The sequence below is a fragment of the Otolemur garnettii genome, unplaced genomic scaffold, assembly GCF_000181295.1.
Source record: "Otolemur garnettii isolate 467f Iridium unplaced genomic scaffold, OtoGar3 scaffold00051, whole genome shotgun sequence".
Taxonomy (NCBI): domain Eukaryota; kingdom Metazoa; phylum Chordata; class Mammalia; order Primates; family Galagidae; genus Otolemur; species Otolemur garnettii.
This window is the reverse complement of record NW_003852446.1, coordinates 643913-659388: the sequence shown is the minus strand read 5'-3', so window position 1 is coordinate 659388 and position 15476 is coordinate 643913. Positions and strand designations below refer to the sequence as shown.

The window sequence follows — 15476 nt, the reverse complement described above, 5'->3', positions numbered from 1 at the left end:
TGGGTTCAATGCTAAGTCTGGGGGAAACACCAAAGAGCAGCCAAACCCAACATAGGATTAGGAGAAACAGGACACAGTAAAGGACAGGCTCACTTGACATATCAGATTGCATCTTTGGAAGTCTGAAGTGATGTCCTTATAAAAATGCAAAGCAGATCCAAAAGGAATTACTATGATCTTTAAAAGGTCAGAGTGAGTCTGAACATTGATTTTCTTTATCAATTAGAGACCAGAGGTTTTTTTTCCTGATGATATTTATTTCATAAATGTAATTATTTTTCTAAAACATATTAAAATAGAAAACATGTTCTTTTGATCAATTTATACAAAGAAAATACCAATATAGTAATAAAAATACTGAAAATATATGAAAAGCACCAGAACATTAGAGAAATTACACTGGCAACAATTCTAGGAATATATTTTTTTTTTGTAATTGTACAATAAAGTGCTATTAAATCCAGTCAAAATTAGTGGCAAGATATAAAAACAGTTATGGTATTATGAAATTTGAGGCTAGGTTTACCAGCAATTGCATTTTTAGGCTACTTTGCAGGTCAAGCTAATGATATTTTATTAATGCTTTCATGGAAAAGCTACTAATTTCCATTCCCAAATGAAAGTAAAAATGTAAATCTAAATGTTGGTCCTTGGTAATTTGATCATGAACAGGTAATGGCATGATTAAAAATGAAAAGATTCAAGTGCCAAAAATAATCGTGCAACTGATTAAATGAAACCAAAGGAAGACAGAATAAAACCAAGTGTAAATACATGATTAATCAAAACAAATACAAAAGTTTAGATGCTTTTGATTTTATAATTTTCAGTAATTCTGCTTAGTCACATTTAATAGACACATAAACATTAACAAGATATGTTATTAAAGTTAACTGACGTTGAGCAAAGATCTTTTAGTGGGTCAACATAATTTTCATGTGGAACATTAAAGGGACACTGTTAGGACAACACATTTCCAATCTTGGCTAATTATTTCCTCACTTATTTGCTGAGGAACAGAAAATATACACAAATACTTTGAGATTATATTAAGGCCAAAAATCTACCATGTAAGGGGAAGCCACTGTGCACACACACAGGGAGATACTGTGCACAGTACTTAGGGTGGACTGCAGTCTGTTTCACATCTGGAGGTGGCAAACTGAAACAGAAAAGTCCAAGTTAAGACAAAGCAGCACACCAGTGTCCTTTTAAGGTTTTATTTCCTAGGCCAATTTTGAAGGAACTCTATTATATCATTCTTCATAACTCAGTTTCTAAATCTACTTCTTTAGGATGAAAGTAACAACTCTACACCTCTCAATAGTTATCTCCAAATATGGCTCAATGGAAACTCAAAATCTATTTTATAGATTTTTTTTTTTTTTTGCAGTTTTTGGCCAGGGCCAGGCGTGAACCTGCCCCCGCCGGTATATGGGGCGGGCACCCTACTCCTTTGAGCCATAGGCGCCGCCCAACTCAAAATCTATTTTATAGGCAGGCTTTTTTCTTTTGTATAAAGTAGATGTACATGTGAACCATGGTCTGAAATTGGTCACATTAATGAGAAGACTAATTTCATTAGCCTCTACAAGGTGTGTCTTTCTAGGTATTTAGGAACCATAATGGGCAGGTATTATTGCATCAAAGGCAAAATATCAAGTCACTGAATGAGTCCTGGTCTGAAGGTTTTGTGGGTCATCATGAGTTGTATTTTTCATTCTTTAAATGAAGAGCTGACACTTGAGCATGTATGTTTGTGGTTTTTTTTTTTTCCTTTTCACCCTTATAGACATTCTAGTAAGTTTCCTTCTCATGGTTCCTTTTAATAAGGAACACTTTGAAACCTAATTATTCTGCTTAGTTACTTGAAAACAAATGTTTGAAAAATTTTTATTCAATGCCTTTCATTTCAACGAGGGTGAAGATGGTGCAATTTATTGTCCACAGAGAGACTCCTCTGCTTTGCAACGAGGGTGAAGATGGAATACCAAAGGATCAGGCCTTTATAATAAATTAGACAAAGGGTTCAGGTCCAGGCAGGCATAGTAGACAACATGAAAGTGCATAAAAATGACTGGAAAGGGGGCACTGCTTGAAGAGACTTTCCTTCTGGGCATTATTAATAGAATTCAAAGAAAATCCAACCACACTTAGTTTTCCAAGTGCTATCGAAATGAGAGTGTTCATAAAAAAGCCCGAGATTAATAAAGGCAGGCTGTTAAGGAACACTGAGAAACAAAGGCTAAGGTGGTTTGGCATTAAATAGGTTTACATTCCAAAAGAATATTGGCTATCATCTGGAAGTAATTCTCAAAATTACAAAGTCATGATTACATAAATTCCTCTTTTTTTTCAATATACAGGTTCTTCTATATACATAGTATAGAAAAGCTAATAAGTTGGCTCAGCTATAATTCTGTCATAAAAAAGCAGATTACATTTTTTTTTGCTGCAACAAAGAATGTTACTTATGCTTTTCAGCTAATGTATTTACACGATAAGACTTAGACTTTAAAAGTATTCAAATCAAAAGGAAAAAATAAATTATATTTAAACTATTAATTTACACAATGGCTATGCCTTTACTAAGTAGCTATAATCTCTTATAACCAATTTCTCCAGCACTTCTTTATTCTAACAGTTAATTTTTAAGACCTATATATGTTCCCATCTATGTGCCACACATTTGTTTTTATTAGGAAGCCCAAATGTGCAAAACTTTTAGTAGCTTGGTGGAGAAGTTTAGATCTGGGTTACTTTTTCCAACTAATAGATGAAGGAGCCGTGTTTCCTACCCAGGCACCACTTCTTTAACTGTATAGCATATAGAAGAAAGAGATGACAAAAGCAAGCAAGAGCATTGTTAAGGAAAGCAGCAGCTGCTGGAACCAGATACAGTGCTGAACTTGGTCTTCAAGCTTCCTATTGCTTTCTAGTAAACGATTGAGCTGAAGAAGGAAAAAGGGATGAAAGATTTAAGTCAGTAAAACAGTCATGAATCATGGGCATGACAAATAGGAATATTAGAAATCCAAATGTTGAAGGGGACCCATCTACCTGAAATGCTGGGAGCTGGAAATGCAACGAGGCATTAGATTTGTTTGGGGGACAGAGGTGTTTCTGCTTACTCTCATTTGGAAAGATCTAAATTTTTAGTTCAGACAGGAGCAGAGCAGTCACTTCTTAGAAGTATGAAACCCTCGACCTACCATCAGTTACTTAGAAAACCTTTCTGTCCCTCTCAAGTTTGAACGCTCTATATGGTATTTTTTTCTGCATCAAATTCTTGGATATTCTCCAAAAAATGGCCAGAGCTTTTAAAAGGCTAGTTGATTCTCTAAAAGTAACTCATTGCTTACCATTTCTGGTTTGGCATCTCTTCACAGAAAGAGCATTTCTTTCATGTCTGTGCCAAAGGGTTTTCCTTATGTCAGTGGAAAAAAAATGAATTTCTAATGCTAATTAGCATTAACAACTTTGTTTTAGATAGGAAGAAAGTATACTTACTTGTAGATATAAATCTTCACTGGTTTTATCTGACACATTAAAAGCATTGTCTTTTAATGTCAGAGTGTTTGGTTTACTGTTCTCAACAGTATGACATCTCAACCTATGAAGGTCCAAAAGAAACAAGTTCTTTAAAGTTGTAATGATTTTTCTTATAAAGTAAAATATTAAAATGAAAAAAAGTTAAATACAAAAGTCCATAACAGAGGTAAAAGTCCTCATTCTTCTCCCCAGGTTCACCTAGGGTAGCAGTTCAGTATAGATTTATCTTCCAGCTTCTTAATGAATATAACAAAGAACACAAGAGCTCACAGACAGTGGTCAGGAATGATGGATTCAACAAAAAGTTTTTTATATGGTATTCCGTTCACTTCATTATAATTAGGCCTTTACTCCTGGGCCAAACACCACTCTCATTTTGACTGACCCACCCAGACCAAGAAACTGACTCAATTGGTCTTGGACCCTCCACCCAGGGAACTACATTCCAGTAACTGACCCACCCAAACAGTGGCCCGTACCAAATGACTGATGGTTCTGCCCTGAAACCAGCCAATCAGCAGACCCTGTCCCCCCAATTCTTGGGGAGGTGGGTTTGAGAAATATCTTCCTGATTAGCACTATGTGGAATAAACTCTTTCTCTGCTCTAAGCCCTGCTATCTCTGGACCTTCGCTTCCTCTTGGGCACCAGGGCAGATGAACCTGGCTGGGCAGCAACAAACATTTCAGTACGCAAGGTGAGCATTCCTACAAGGGAAATATTGCGACAAAGAGATCTGTTTTTGTGATCTGGACAGATCCAGACTCTTGGACGGGTCTGCAATGAGTTTCTGCTATTAGCAATCTCCCTTGAGCAATAATAGGTCTCATTCAGCTGGGTTAACCCCACAGGCTCACGGCATGATCAGGCATGCCAGATGCTTCAACATCTACCAGATGAGAGAAGGAAGGGCCCCTTTCTCTTTATGATTCTTCACACTACATTCTAGTATGTGAGTAAAAAGCTTACCTATGCTCCATCACTTTGTTTCTAGGAACTTCTTTCCAAAACTGAGTTAATTCTGCTGGACCTGTGCCAGATGACTGTTCCATTTCCGCAGCCATTATCAGAAAACGGTCTTGGGCAGAGACTGTTAAACCTGCATTCCAAAAGGGTACCTTAGCATATAAACGGGAACCTTTACAAGGGGTTGGATATATATGTGGTTATGGCATTATTCTGGAACACTACATTAAGGAAAAAGAAGAAAACAGAACTACCTTTAAAAAGGGAAAAGTTTTAAAAGGAGATCTTTTGAAATTCAATTTCAATTGGTGTCAGTGTAAACAATTTTACTCATTTAATACAATTACATTTTAATGCTGGAAAGAGCTTCAGAAACCCCTCTGAGGCTTTGACTATCTCATTTCACATATGAGAAAAGAGAAGTCTAGAGTGAGGTAACGTGCTGATACTCAGCTACTAATTTTTAGGTTCCAGCCCATCATTTTTGCTGACTCATGGCTTAGCCTCAGGATCCCTGCCCCCACATCCCCTGCTATGACTACCAAGTGACAACTCACCCCCATGGGGAGACACAACAATATCAACTGATGCACCCGGGTCACAGCTGCTGTTGCTTGGCTTGACTCTGTATTTTTCTGGAGCAGTTGTTCTCACCTGTTTATAAACAGTAGTCACATAACATTTATGGCTTTTGGCGGGGGGAATGGCTTAAGAAGGACTTTTCAAAAAATCAGTAGTTAATTAAGAAATGAAGAGTTTACAAAGCAACAATGGTGGTTATGCAGAGAATATACTTGTGCCCTCTAATAGGAAAAAACTACCTTGATGTACTTGAAAAGACACTCACATAGACGTCCAGTTGTCACTTATATAAATAAATTAGTTGATCTGTTAAATATCCTGTCAGCTAATCGCCTGAATTTAATAATGCAAATTCACAAAAACAGAATGCCCATGAGCTTGCCTGTCATAATAGTGTGTTTGAAAATTAAAAACAGACAAATGAAGCACATTAGGGACATCCTAGTGGTTATATCTAAATTAAAAGATTTAAGGAGGAATACAGACAGTACGGGGTGGTGGTGGACTCAGTCTTGTTATACTTAATGCTGTCAGGTTAATATCCAACATAAACCACCCTCCAGAATATACCACACTTAGGGGAAAATTTACTATCAGTTTCATAGTTTTACCTTTCACTGTCATTATGATTATTCATATAACGAAGAGTGATTTTCTTGGCTTTTTATTTACAACAAACATTAAATCCCAGGATTAATTTATATATTAGCCTATTACTGCTCATTAAAGACTGAGATACAGACTTCAAGGAGAATTTTAGATAAGCTATGCCACTTAGTTAGAACTAGAAGGCAGTACACCATGCCTAAAACAATCATAAATAACACTGTACAACTTCAGAATCAATCCTTTAATTAAAATGTCTAAAATTACTTCCCATGTCATTTTCACAGATATTTTATTAAATCTTTAAGATATTTACCTTAAATGCCACTATATTTTTAGTCACATTTGTCAACACTATTAAAGTTTTCTTCTCTCCAGATTCTGTACTTCCAAAATATAGTTCTTCTGCTGGGCTAGGTAGTGACAAGAACATAAAGCATTTGAAATACTCAGAATAAATGATAAGCTAATCATCAGCTTGAAGAAGTATATGTAGTTAATATGTTAAGCTCATTTATTTCACCAAAAAGTCTACAAAACAATTATCTAATAAAATTTTGTATTTTAATCTTGCTGATTCAATATATGCTATTTAACAAAAATCCTATGGTTTTCACCAAGATTGAAAGTAAAATAGAAAAGAAGAGAGAATTAGGAAGATTCTGAATTAATCCCATAATCAGGAGTATCTCAAGGTGTGTTGATTTAAACTATTTGAAAGTTATAAATAATAAAAGGTACTGCTGCTTCACCTTTACCTAATTACAAATAGATTAGAATGGGGTATATTTTTACATACCCGTAAAGAAGAGCATAAATTAAAAAGATCACTAGGAATGTATTTAAGTAACAGAATAATTTCTTACTATATAGCGGCTTTTCTAATAGGGAAGGAAAAAGATAAACAAGTAAACTTGGAGTGGGAACCACAGAACTTAACCGATAGCAAAATCAGTCTCAAAATTCAAATTTCACTACTCTTGGCCATTGTAATGCCCATGACCTAAAGGAAAAATCAAAAAGATTCAAGCAAAGTTTGTGTAGCCAAATTTTACTTGGTGCCTCAAAGCCATGGGAGAAACTTTATTTTATATAACAAAGTGAACAACTTAAATAAGATGAGTCTTTAGATAGTCCTTGATTTTGAGATACATCTTAAGTGGATTTATTTTATATCAGAAATATTTGTGTTTCAGGGATATTTACTAATCTAAAAACACATTTTTTAAATTTCAGAGTAATATAAGGGTACAAATATTTAGGTTACATTGTTTTCATTTCTAAAATAAAGTTCAAGTTGTGAGACTTTCACCCAGGGGGCGTGCTGAACACCCTCACATTGGGCACATTAGGTGAGATCCCACCAATCATCCTCCCTCCTTTTCCCCTTTCTCCCTCCCCCTCACTAGAATATACTTGTTTGTCTTTCATAGAGAACACATTTTCAAGGAAGAGCTCTCCCAGAATGACTTTGCCTAGCTTTGGACAAGATGGTGAATCAGTGTGACTGCTGGCTTCCTTTAGAACCCAACCTTAAGTAAATTACAGAAAAGACAGCAAGATTATGGATCTCGGAATTTGTGGCAAGCACAAAAACTATGAGTAGCTCTAGGGAAATAGATGTTGGTTGGGTCCCTGCACATATGTGGAGGAGCTGCTCTGGGACTTTACTGGAGGGGGAAGGTAGGGAGGGCAGAGTCCAAAGAGCAGCTAAGAAGCTGTGCTGCTCCAGTCTTTCTCCCCAGCCCCACTCTTCCTGTCCTATCTCTACACTTCAGGGTAGGACCTATGATTTGACAGGTCTCCATTGAAAACACAGAGCATGTAACTTCCAAACAAGTAGAAGGGAAAATGAGAACAAGCAAGCAAGCAAACAATAAAGAAAAACCTCTAAAGGAGGAAAATGGCAAAGGAAAACATGGAAAATAGAAAAGGCATGAGCAACGTGCACCTCTCTCACACCCACACAGATGGTGGAAATAAATCCAAATATAGCAAGAAACAAACCAATCCTGTCAATTAACAAAGACTCTTAGAGCGTAAAAAGTCTGGCTGCATCGTTTAATAAGAGACATACCTCAAACATGGTTACACAGAAAGGTTTCAAGGAAAGGGACAGAAAATGCTACATTAGATCATAAAGTTGGTATGGCAATATTAACATAAGGCAAAATAAATTTACCAACCAAAAGCATCATCAGTGAGAAAGAGGCCTTTAGATAATGATAAAAGAAACCACCCTGAACCTTTTGAATCAAATAACCTAGCAACAAAAATAGAGTTGTGCTAAACTTGGCTTTAGTCATAAACCTATTTTTCTAGTTCATTTTTGGTTTTTGGAGGGTCAAATCAACAAATGCCTACAACAAATGCCTTCAGTGTCATTTCTGGCATCCCTAAACTTGTACAAGCCTAATAATAGTAATGTGAGAAAAATCGATGTTATTTATTGGTAACTTATTAATTATTTCATTATCTGATGTGTGATGAGAGCCCTTTATACACACACAACAGAATAAGAAAAAGGTAGCATTGAGACCAGCCTGAGCAAGAGCAAGACCCTGTCTCTACTAAAAATAGAAAAATTAGATAGGTATGATGGCAGGGGCTTATAGACCCAGCTACTCAGGAGGCTGAGGCAGAAGGATTGCTCAAGCCCAGCTATGAATGATGCCATGGCACTCTACCCAGGGCAGCAAAGTGAACCTTACTCTCAAAAAAAAATGCATAAAAGGGAAAAAGGTAGCTAAAAATGTCTACTATGTCTAGAAACCAAGGCAAGTCTTCAGGTAACCCCTTAATTTTGTATTTCTACAGTTTCAAAATCAATACAGAAGTTTTTATTAATTTTGTGGCTCCCTGAAGATGATCAAGATATAATAGCATAGCTAAATAAAATCTTCAATTATTACCTGATGTGTAATAAGGGTCCTTTAAACACACTCAATGGTTTCTTAAAAGCTTTTATTTTTGACTCAACTTTTTCAGTTTCTTCTGCTTTGGTAGTAGATTCAGCTGGGTTAGTCTAAAGACAAAAAATAAAAGAACGATAAATTTCAGTTTCATACTGACAGTTGGGTAGATCATTATGTCAAAGTAAACATTTTAATTCAATCCAAATTGTACTCTTTACCAGAGGTTTACTGTATCTATTTTGCATATATTAACATGACCATCCGCTTATATTAGAGTGTCTACTATAAGTAGAATACTGTAGAAAATATACCTTGGTCCTTGCCCTAAAAGTGTAAGTTCTAAATTATAATATTGTATTTATCCCTCTATCAAGTCCCCATTACTTGTAAAAAGAGTGACAAGTGCTCTTTCAAATACAAGACAGAGAAAGGAACTACATCAAGATAAAGTTTTAAATGAATGACTTCTATTTTATTTTAGACAAAACAATTCCTTCCAGATGAATTTTTCTAATCTTTATACAAAAGCAGGGAATCAGCCTTTTATACATAAAAGTGTTGCTACTTGTCAGCTAGTCCCATCCTTCCTCTTTCTTTTTGCACATAAAGATGGGAAAGGGCAGCAAGTTAAGTAAATTACCTCAAACTACATAGCTGGCTAGTGGTAGAATTGGGGCCAGACTACAGCTCTTGCCTCAATTTCATTTTATTTATAAAATTACCTTTTTGGGGAGACTTGTTTGTTCTTCATTAGAAATTGTTTCCAAGGTTTCTTTACCATCACTTTCTATGTCTTCTTTACTTGAAGTTTCATCCTCACTGGTAATAGGCCCATTCTCACACAATGGTGTCTGGAAGTCATCATCCACTAGGGGTGGATAGCTGTACTTGAAGGGATCCTATAAGAAAAGCATTTCACATCAGCCCGCTTAGAGGTGGGTAGAGAAATAATTCTCTTAATACACTTACCATTGATTACGTTGGATATCACTAATATCACTTAATTAGTGAAATTTAAAATAAAGGAAGCATTTCAAACCGTAAAGGAAGTGAGCAGTAAGTGGTATGAGACAGTTGGCTAGCCATCTATGTAACATCAAGTTAGATTGTTAGCTCACTCTTTACACCAAAAAATAATTTCAGATGGGTAAAAGCTTTAAAGATGTGTAATTTAAGCAAATAAACACATATAAGCTCCAGGACAACACAGAAGAGGATTAAACAAAAAACACAAAAAACCTAAGTAGGGAAGACCTTTGTATATGTAGCACAAAATCTAGAAGGCATATAAATGATAAAAGTTGAACATGTACTCAAATGAAACATTTCTGAATAGCAAAAACAAAACAAAACAAGTCAACCACCAACAAAAATAATCTCTAAAAGCTAAAGGACTTTTTTTTTTTTTAAGGCCATAACTGGAAATCCTTATACCACATATATCAGAAACAAAAGACAGCTTTTATTAACATATACAAACCAATAAGGAAAGGGTAAAGGAATGATACAGAATTCATTGAAAAAGAATGTCAACATCACTTATAATAAACGAAATGCAAATTAAAACTACAATATTTTTCACCTGAGACATAAGAATATGTAGTATTGCCAAGAATGTGGTTCCAGCATTCTTGTAGACGCTTAGTAAAGGAGAAAAATCGCTTTAGGAGGAATTTGGTAACAGTTATCAAAACTCAATACTTACCTGAAAATAGTAGACCAACTATTATAGGCCCACATGAGAGAAAAACACCAAGAAATGGAGAGGAGGCTTGGTTCCTACCTATCGGGAACAATGTAGTGGTATATGGCATACTTACTAGGTGAAGGGCTCAACTGTAACTGAGACTTTGGACTTTATCTTACAAATGCAAAGACTGTAACCTAATCATATGTAACTCATATTAATACCCCTGGGTGGGGGAACACTATATCTGATGAACCACTGATTTTAGTTCTAGGAGTTTATCTTATATGTAAATTTCTGCACCTGTATGTCAAGAGTTATTTACGAGGATATGTACCACAGCAATATTAATAATGGCAAAAGATTAGAAAACTAACTTATGGTACTTCAATAGAAGACAGATTACATAAATGATATATTCATCCACACAATGGATTATTCTACAGTGGTTTAAAAAATAAGGTAGACCTTTATGAATCAATGTAGTATAACATTAAAAAGCACAAATAATACATTCTACTGTGTGACCATTCGTGTAAAAACTGGTAAAGGACAATCTGGAAGGATAGAAAACGGTGCTTGTCTCTAGGGAGTGGCAGTGGGCACTGACCTGGGGAAGGAGACATATTTTTCTTTTTTTTTTTTTTTTTTTGGAGACAGAGCCTCAAGCTGTCCCCCTGGGTAGAGTGCCGTGGCATTACAGCTCACAGCAACCTCCAACTCCTGGGCTCAAGCGAGTCTCCTGCCTCCGCCTCCCAAGTAGCTGGGACCACAGGCGCCCGCCACAACGCCCGGCTATTTTTTGGTTGCAGCCGTCATTGTTGTTTGGCGGGTCCGGGCTGGGGATTCGAACCCGCCACCTTAGGTGTACGTGGCTTGCGCCTTTGCCCATTGAGCTATAGGCGCCAAGCCAGGAGACATATTTTTCACTGTGTTGTTATACTTTTCAGTCACTGGCATCGTTTTTTTTTTTTTTTAATCATATGTATTACTTTTGAAAAAAAAATATTAAAAATTTATGTTAAAAAATAGTAGTCCTACTACAATTTTGACTGCAGTCCTAAAGAAATGTCTATAACACTACTTGCTATTTGGGGGATATCTCTGATCTATCTTTGTATGTTATGATGTTGCTTTTCCTTTTTCCTTGAGGACATAATAGAGCCTGATGTAAACAGGCTCTATTGTTTCTGTAAACAAGTTTCCAAGTATTATACTTACAGCTCCGCCCATGTGTGGAGGCAGGTACTCTACACTGACATAGTCCTGGACTTCATTTTTGCCTGTGAACTTCAACAAACTCATGGCTTCTGGACCAAGCCAGCTTTTCACAATTTTGAAAGCAGCTGGAAAAAGAAAAGTCCCTTCATTAAAATTCTTTTCACTCTCTTTCTCTATTAATTTATTGTGTTAACCCAGGTCTTCTGAAATCAGTTCGGGCTATTATCTGTTAATATTTATCTTTACGTGGCAGGACACTTAATTAACATTCTCTAATTCCTGTAGGCGTTTACATTGTGACTCTCCCTTATGGGTTTCAAATGCCCCATGAAGATTCAGGAAGATTAAATTACCCTCACATTCATTAATAAACCTATCAGAGTTTTGGCCTCTGAACAAACCTATCAATGATCTCAACTGTTTAGATTTCCAGACACTGAATCAAATTGCAGTGTGATTCAGAAAATAACTGCACAATAGTATGGAAAGAGTCATTTAGCTTAAGGTTCTGATAAACCCTCGGTTTGAAAAACCTTTTTAAGTGGGACGGTGGGAAGAGAAAGAAATAGCCTTAGTCATTACAAATGTGAACCAGACCCAGACTTCCTTCCTAAACCTTGCCCTTCTCTCAAGCCCTGCAGTTTATATAATTGTGGGGAACCGTATGGTATCTACAAGAACAAACTGTTATCAAACATGGCTGTTTGGTAATTACAGTCTTGTTCTGTCATGCCATTTCTTATTTATGCTTAATTTTTTAAAGCTCATTTCCATTGCAACATTCTAAATATACTTTTTTAAAATTAAAAGGGACTACTACATTAAGTTTGCGAAGGTGCCATTAAAAAACAGGAAATAGTTAAATAGTAGTTTAGGAAATTACATATTTTCTTTGGTTAAATATGATTTAAGTTTTTTACATAACATTTTTTCATTAATTTCAACTTTAAAAATGTGTGAGATAGAATATGTGAAGCTATGCTAGCTACTTGAATTAGATAAAAGTGCTAAGTCTGATTTTTTCATAATAGCTTTGAGATATAATTTACATACGATAAAATTCATTCTTATTGGTTTTTAGTGTATTCATAGAGTTGTACAAACATGTTCATCACAACAAAAAGACCCATCTTCTAGCCATCTCTCCTTATTTCCCCTTCTAGTCTGAGCAATTATTAATCTCTTTTCTGTCTTCATGGATTCGCTTATTTTGGCCATTTTATATAAATGTAATCAGCAACATGGGGCTTTTTCTGCTGATGTCACTTAGCATGTTTTCAAGGTTCTGCTTTTTATGGCTGAATAATTATCCTTTTTGTAGATATACAATATTTGTTCATCAGGTGGCACCTGTGGCTCAGAGGAGTAGGGCGTCAGCCCCATATGCAAGAGGTGGCGGGTTCAAACCCAGCCACGGCCAAAAAAAAAAAAAAGAATACAATATTTTTTCATCAACTGATGAACATTTGGTTCTTTCCACATTTTGCTATTAAGAATAAAGCTGCTTATGAATATTTGTGCACAAGTTATTGAGTGGACATAAGTTTCCACTTCTCTTGGTATAGATTAAAGAGTGGAACTCTAGATTGTATGGTAATTCTACGTTTAACTGCAAACTGTTTTCTGACACGGCCGCACCATTTTACATGCCTGCCCACAGCATATGAAGATTCCAATTTCCTTGCCAAAAACGCTGTATGTATTTTTTTTTATTATAGTCACCCTAGAGGGTATGAAGTAGTATCTCACTTGGTATTTACTTATATTTCTCTGACTGCTAAAATTGAACATCTTTTTATGTGCTTTATGCCCTTTTATTTATCTTTGGGAAAAACATCTATTCAAATTGCCGATTTTTAATTGCTCCTAGTATTCCTTTATAATCTTTATTTCTGTAAGGTCAAAAGTGATGTCCCTTCTTTTGTTCCAGATTTTAATAATTTGAGTCTTTTTTTCTTCATTGGTTTGGCTAAAAGTTTGTCAAAATGTTGAACTTTTTACAGAACCAAGTTTTTCTCTATTGCTTACCATGTAACAATTAACTTTTGTGAACACAAATGAGAATGCACATTCTGAAAATAACATTAAATTTATAATCACTTTGAAGTTGTAGAAGAGTGTTTTTCTATGTATTTTTCAAAAAAATTAAATTCTACCAAAAAGTATAGGCAGTCCCCAAGTTACAAACATCCGACTTACATACAACTTGCACTTACAAATGGAGGCTATTACAGGTAATAGGTAAATGGACCTGTTCCAACTTACATACAAATTCAACTTACGAACAAATCTACAGAGGCTATCTTGTTCATAACCTGGGGACTGCTTGTATACGATGACTGTCAAAAGGGTCCTGTGACTACAATGATTATGGGTGAGTTTCAGACTGACTGCACCTTCCTTAACACTTAAAGCCTGTGAGGAAACTTACACAAGGCTTGTGTTCTGTGACACCCTTTATCTGTGGATGACAAACTGAGGCTTCTGGCTATAATTTTACCCAAATAATTGAATACTTCTGAGAGAGTTTTTAATTTTTTTTTTAAGAGAGGAGTCTCTTTATGCTGCTTAGTCTGGCCTTGAACTTCTGGGCTCAAGTGATCTTCCTGCCTCAGCCTGCCAAGCCCCTGAGTAGCTGGGAGTCTAGGCATACTCTACTGCACTCAACAAGGAGGCTGTTTTTAAAGAAGGCTGTTTTTAAAGATGCCCCCAGGCCCTAGGTATAGAACAATAGCCCTGTTTACTTAGGATATAGCCCTTGAGTATTCTAGCTCCAGTCTCTCAGGACTGCATGCAAGGACAATATAAATATTCTTATAAACTACTGTAGAAGTATGGCTAACTTGACAAAGTGAAGATAAAATCAGATGTTTTGTTTCAAGAAAGTATAGATAGTATACTCACCGTTCATTAACCAAGGCATATCAAAGATCACTATTTTTGCTGAAAGATGAAAAAAAAATTCATTGAATGTGACTTAGTACTTCTATAGTAATATTGCTTATACCTGGCCTACAAAAAACTGATCACCTAAATGTAAAGTACAAACTGAGCTGCCTGACTGAGCTCTAATTCAGAGAAATGTGATTGGTGCTGGAACTTTAACAACTAGCATCTCATGATGGTGAGGGGCCTTCCCAGGAGGATGGCTTGAGGGAAATCAGTAATGCTCTGTCACTGTCCTTTGGCAAACGGTCTATTCTTTTGTTCATTCATTGCTTTTGGTGTTTGCAGAAAGTTACAAAAGGAAAATAGTTAAATGAGTAAGTGGAATCTTTGGATATAGCAGGTCGTATTAGTGCTGAAAGCCATGGAACTTAAAAACATTTCCACATCTAATTTATGGTTTCAATTATAATTTTCTAGAGATTATACTGTTAAACCCATATCACAGTTGCCCTCTCCCCTTTTAATAAATCATTGTTTTAAGAAACATAAATTATTTCTACTGTTCTTAATATCATGAGCTCCAGAAACCAATAATTCCAAAGTATACAGGAGTATTATTTATACACTGAGCTAAAGATATTAAACACCCATATTAACAACTGTGAGAAAGAACCAGAAACAGTAAATATTTTTGAGATCCAATTCACTGTTCTATTCCAGATGAATCAAAATGTCATTTCATTCTTCTCTGAGTAGAGACCCTCCTAGAGTGGTTATATTAATGTAGAACAAATAAAGTACTTATAAAGAACAAGGTATCTGTAAAGAGGTACCATGTCATTTAATACTCCAGTATATATCTGGGATATATTTAAAAAAATTGAGACTCAAGATTTTAAGATATGATAGTTAAATTTCAGAATAGGCTTTGAAGAATAATCAATTTAATATTTCACAAAATTCAATGTTTGCAAAACTATATCAGGTAGGCAGAATACATACACGATCTCTATTTAATTGAAATGAATAGTATTCTAATTCATCTTTTTTTTTTTTTTT

At 35.6% G+C, this 15476-nt stretch overlaps 1 protein-coding gene across 4 annotated transcripts in view; it reads right to left on the bottom strand.

Annotated features, from left to right (window-relative positions):
- Nucleotides 1-800: 800 nt before the first annotated feature.
- Nucleotides 801-15476, bottom strand: part of MOSPD2 (motile sperm domain containing 2) — a 44048-nt gene continuing 29372 nt past the window's right edge. For 2 of the 4 annotated variants that reach the window (XM_023514369.1, XM_023514368.1), the window contains exons 7-15: nucleotides 14433-14471; nucleotides 11529-11653; nucleotides 9343-9519; nucleotides 8618-8730; nucleotides 6022-6118; nucleotides 5075-5171; nucleotides 4521-4650; nucleotides 3511-3613; nucleotides 801-1162 (exon numbers count right to left, since the gene is read on the bottom strand). In XM_023514369.1, the coding sequence (XP_023370137.1) occupies nucleotides 1121-1162; nucleotides 3511-3613; nucleotides 4521-4650; nucleotides 5075-5171; nucleotides 6022-6118; nucleotides 8618-8730; nucleotides 9343-9519; nucleotides 11529-11653; nucleotides 14433-14471 (923 nt within the window). In that variant the 3' untranslated portion in view covers nucleotides 801-1120. Of the gene's footprint in view, nucleotides 1163-2613; nucleotides 2952-3510; nucleotides 3614-4520; nucleotides 4651-5074; nucleotides 5172-6021; nucleotides 6119-8617; nucleotides 8731-9342; nucleotides 9520-11528; nucleotides 11654-14432; nucleotides 14472-15476 lie in introns of those variants that run through there. The other 2 variants (XM_023514367.1, XM_003791855.3) reach the window with 2 other exon arrangements.